The sequence below is a fragment of the Notolepis coatsorum genome (assembly GCF_963971535.1).
Source record: "Notolepis coatsorum genome assembly, chromosome: 19".
In the NCBI taxonomy this organism is placed as follows: Eukaryota; Metazoa; Chordata; class Actinopteri; order Aulopiformes; family Paralepididae; genus Notolepis; species Notolepis coatsorum.
This window is the reverse complement of record NC_140183.1, coordinates 48,090,467-48,095,784: the sequence shown is the minus strand read 5'-3', so window position 1 is coordinate 48,095,784 and position 5,318 is coordinate 48,090,467. Positions and strand designations below refer to the sequence as shown.

General features: G+C 41.9%; 1 protein-coding gene across 1 annotated transcript; it reads right to left on the bottom strand.

Annotated features, from left to right (window-relative positions):
• Positions 1–598: 598 nt before the first annotated feature.
• hamp (hepcidin antimicrobial peptide) lies at positions 599–1,203 on the bottom strand (the record flags this gene model as incomplete). The annotated part of the gene is made up of 3 exons (XM_084336643.1): positions 1,111–1,203; positions 933–1,010; positions 599–739 (listed from the first exon to the last, which is right to left on the bottom strand). The coding sequence occupies exons 1-3, from the start codon at positions 1,195–1,197 to the stop codon at positions 599–601; spliced, it is 306 nt and encodes a 101-aa protein (XP_084192769.1). The 5' UTR covers positions 1,198–1,203.
• Positions 1,204–5,318: the final 4,115 nt, after the last annotated feature.

The window sequence follows — 5,318 nt, the reverse complement described above, 5'->3', positions numbered from 1 at the left end:
CATCTATCATCCAACCTCTTAAACCTCTTCCAGGCACTACACACAATAGGCTGATTTATTAACCATCACTGTTTATGCTACTTCATCACACAAATACACAAATGGATAGAGTATGCTATGATATTGACTTATAGGTTGACTTTTATGGTCATGATGTTATTGACAGTTTTGTGTTCTTTGATTTATGTCTGGAAGAAATAATCATTAGTGATCTACTCTAAGTCAATATAGCTGTAAATCAAAACCAATCTTTTATTTTTTTTCAGCGTTCAATGTTTATTTGTCACAGCGTTGACACGACAGACCAAATTTAGATAAAGAAACTGTAACATTTGAAGAATTTTTAGAAGCACATTTACATATCATTGAACTAAAAAGAAAACCATCAAAGGGTGAAATAATACAAACGTACAAAATAAATAGAAAATAATTAGGCCTTATTGCAATTAGTCACAAGTTATTTTTACACATCTGTATCACTCTACGCAAATGCTTCTACAAAACCATACAAAACAGTGTTGAAAATACAGACATGTGCATCGGAGAAAGAGGTCAAGAACAGGCCGGTTCTCGTAGGTATGTAAAACAGCATAATAACTTAATAGCGTTGCGGGGGATCCTGCAACTTGCAGCAGTAGCCACAACCCTTGTTGTTCCTGCAGCAGTTGCAGCACCATGGGCACATGTGGATGTGGTGGATGTGGCTGAACCCACGTCTCTGCCTGGTATGACTTGGCTTCTGTAGGGGGAGAGAAATGGCAGACACGCATGGTAAGTGTTTACATTGCTGTCATATTGTCATGCACTCCACTCATCCACCCCCTTCAGCAGCGACGAGAGCGACACTGCGCTCCGTGGGGAAAACACATCCACTTAGATTTCAATTTGCTTGCCGGTAATTGGGCTTAATTCATTCAGTCAATTGAACATACCATCCATGATTCCATTGACATCTCTTGATGCTCCGCAACCGGAGTGTCATTGCTCCCTGCCTCCTCCAGCTCTTGCACCTGTTAATGAATAATGCGTGTTTAGGAGCCACCGTTCTGAGCGTGTGCTGGCAACACACCTATTACTAATGAGTGAATTTAATCTTTTTCAAAATCTTACCTTGGCAAGAGGGCTGGCAGAGCTCTCCAGGATGCAAATAAAGGCGAGCACGAGTGTCACTGCAACTGCGATGCTGAATGCCTTCATTTTAGATTTTGGTTTGGATGGCTTGGTTATAAAACCCTTTTGGAGATCAAGGAAGATTTGGTCTTCTCTCTCATGGATGTGGAGGACCTGAAGAGTGTGGTTATTGTCTGCGTAGCTTGATGTCTCTGGGATCTTAGGATGACTCTCTCCCGTCAGGTCCTGTGAGTCCTTCTCCTGGGGTGCGCAAGTGTGCCACTATTTATACACCCTTTGGACTCTGGGAGACCTGGCCCATTCCCGTCAACTATTACATAACTCCAGAATTACAGTATGGGAATTTTTCACTTCACTTTTAACTAGTGCACTTGTACATCAGAATGGGGACGTTTCCTAATCTCTTTTTGATTATGTCACCCTGTGTCTGTTCCACAGTATCAAATCAACGTACAAGAAAACAGAACATACATTTCCACACATGGACAGACTTCCGCCAGAGACTGTCAGGTTCTACAGTATACAAGAGCAATATACTTGTCTTGTACTTTTGATTGGCTGCAAAATACAAATTACATAATATGTCAAAGTTATTACATGTATTTCAAATACATGTAATGAAAATACAGCCCATCTCTGCGTACATGTGTGTTTGTTTGTATTATTTATGCAGTGCTGATATACACTTGACAACATTTTAAAAGATTGATTGAAATAGGCCAATATTAATCTTTTACTGGAAGAATGCGTAACAAATTCAGATTCCCACAGTGAGGGCAGAGGCAGCGCGGGGGGCGGGTTTGTGCATGGCTCAGTGAGCAGCACTCTCTTTGGCCTAGGAAATCCTTCACCGCAAAGAGAAGGAACCACTTTGGAGTATCCATTGCTCAGTGTGAAGGATGTAATTACAATCTTTCAAATGGAATAATTAGCTTCTCATTTTCAGCACTTTCATTTTGTGCACCACGCACAGGAACCCGCGGATGAACCAAATTAAATCCCTTTAAGCACGGCGGAGCAGTAGCCAGCTAGGGCCAGCATGAAAAGAAGTCATCCAGGTGTTTCCTGTGGTCAAGAACGTTATGGAGCTTTTGCCTATTGGGGGTTATGTAAGATCACTTTCATATTTTGAGTTATCTTTTTGTCCTTGACAAGTACGGTACACTACAGTCCAAAGACCATATAGGATTTTTGACAAATACTTTCATGGTCTGTGATGGGTTGTCTTCATCTCAATTCATTGTCTGTAATATAGTATTTAATAATACTTTCATATGTCACATTTTACATTTTATATAATGAAGTTAAACTTTATTTGACAGCCCTTTTGAAACATGGTTACAAAGTGTTTCAGAACAGAATAAAAGTTCAAATATAGTTATAAAATGACACCAAACACATTATAAGATCATAAAATAAAATAAATCACTAAGAAATAATAATTTTACAGAAACATTTACTTAAAATAAAACTACCATGAAAAGGCTTTTACATAAAAGTGAGTTTTGAGAAGAGACTTAAAAGATGATTTTGCTTGATGATTAAGATGATTAATCTTAATTTTATTCATAGGACTTACCTAACTCCTATTCGATTGAAAAACATTTGTTCAAAAAGATGATTTTGCTAGTCTGTGATTTTAAGGTATACCTTGATGAATTGTGTTTTAGGAACAATCAGGAGACCCCTACCCGAGGATCTCAGGCTACGCTCAGGCTCATAGGGGACTAACAGGTCTGAGATTTAACTCAGATCCTGACCTTGTAAAGCTTTAATAGTTACCAGTAAAATCTTAAAATCAACTGTAAAAACTACAGGCAACCAGCGAAGAGAGGCAAGGATGGTTGTAATGTAATGGTCTCGTCTCCTAGAGTTAGTTAGAGGTGTAGCAGCAGCATCTTGTTCCTGCTGGAGGCTGGAAGTGGCTTTCTGACTCAGCCCTGAGTAGAGGGAATTACAGTCATCTAAACGTGAAGAAATAAAACCATGGATGACCTTTTCAGGGTCTGTAAAAGATATGAAGGACCTACTTTTATAGATATTTTTAGATGTAAAACTCTAAAATCAAAAGAGAGATTAGGGTAAAAAATCACCCCCAGATTACCAGAAGCAGATTTAACATCGGTGGACAGGCTGCCAAGATTAGACTGCAGGGAGCTGAAAGCATTTCGGGGGCCAAATAGAATAATTTTGGATTTTGCTTCATTAAGCTGGAGGAAGTTCTGAGACATCCAACACTTAATGTCTGGGAGACACGATATGACATGGACCAAATTACCTGCCTCACCATGGGCTTAAGTGGGCAGCCCTGTATCATGCCCATGTGAAATACAGGATAGTGTGTCATAAAGTATACCAACGCTTTGCTTGAGTTAGCATACAACATTTAATATATAAAACATTTACATCTCCTGTAGAGAATGATTGAGAAAACAAGTTACTCATCTCTAGTAGAGAATGGTTGAGAAAACGAATTACACTTCTATTAGATAATGGTTGAGAAAACGAGTTACACATCTCCTGTAGCAGAGAATGATTGAGAAAACCAGTTACACATCTCCTGTGAGTGAATGAATGAATGAATGAAATTATAATTTTTTTTTTCCTCCTTTTTCCTCAGATTTTCTCCCATCCCAATGTTAGTCGTTATGCCAATTCCCAATCCCCTTCCTGGTCGCTGCACATTTACCCCCCACAGTCGGTCTGGGAGAGTGGAGGCTATCACGTGCTTCCACCGACACACGTCTAGCCAATCAACCGCTTCTTTTCACCTGGCAGCGCGGACTCTCACTGAGAGCGTGTAACGTGTGGAAGGATCACACTACCGCCCTTAGATCCTATCCGCGCTTAGCAGGCGCCCCGACCGAACTGTAGGAGTCGCTGTTTACAACGACCTGGACCCACCCCGTCAGCTTCTCCCACCCTCTAATACTGCCAATTGTATTAGTGTGAACGGCCAGCCAAGCTGGTGACAACCCCGGAGCTGTGAGCTGGATTCGAACAGGCGAATCCAGCGTCTCCGGGGTTGGTGACGAACGCAATCTCCGCTACGCCACCTGACCGCCCTAGGGTCGCCAATTTTCAATTCATAGTGACATTTATGACATGACACAACATACATGACATCATGACATTTATGGCATAGGGACATACATGACATACAGGTATATAGTACTGTTACATTTGTGACATATACGATATGCAAATATACAGTACTGTTACCCATAGATCCTGACAGAGTATATACATATGATGGGGAGGGGACTGTACATTAGGAGGGGGTGGGTGGGTGGGAGAGAAATATACATACGGTGGGGAGAGAATATATACAAAGGATGGGGAAGAGACTGTACATTAGGAGGGGGTGGGTGGGTGGGAGAGAAATATACATACGGTGGGGAGAGAAATATATACATACGGTGGGGAGGAGACTGTCTATGAGGAGGGGGTGGGGGTGGGGGGGTTTGGACATTTATGGTGGCCAGTTTCGAATTGCAGCCTCCCGCAGGTGCTCTTTAAGAGCGGTTTTGAATGTGGGTAGGGATTCACATTCCTTTACAGCTTTGGGTAGGGCGTTCCACATTGATGTGGCATAGTTGCGAAACATGTTTAGTCCCTTCAGGGGTGTAGCTCCAGATTCTGGGCCCCATGAAAGAATGTATTTGTAGGCCCCCAGTGAATATGCGCGCGCGCAAGCGAAAACATTTTTGGCCATTTTTTTATTGATGAAAACGCATAATATGGTTTTCACCTATACATTCGGATCAGCAGTTCAGCACCTGCACTGTTGGTGAGTGGGTGAGCCTAGTAAAGGATGTCGCATTGCGTTCATCTTCAATGAATGGACCAATGCAATAGTCTACCAAAGCCCCCCCTCTCTCTCTATATATCTCACACACACACACACACACACACACACACACACACACACACACACACACACACACACACACACACACACACACACACACACACACACACACACACACACACACACACACACACACACACACACACACACACTTCAGAAAGAAACATAGTATCAATGAGAGCTTCAATAATACACCTGAGTGATGTTGTCTAGTAAAAAAAATTAAAAAAAAAAAAAAAAAAAAAATGGGCCCCCCCCCCCCCCCCCCCCCCCAGTGCTGGGCCCTTGGAATCATCCTAAGCTACCCCCCCCCCCC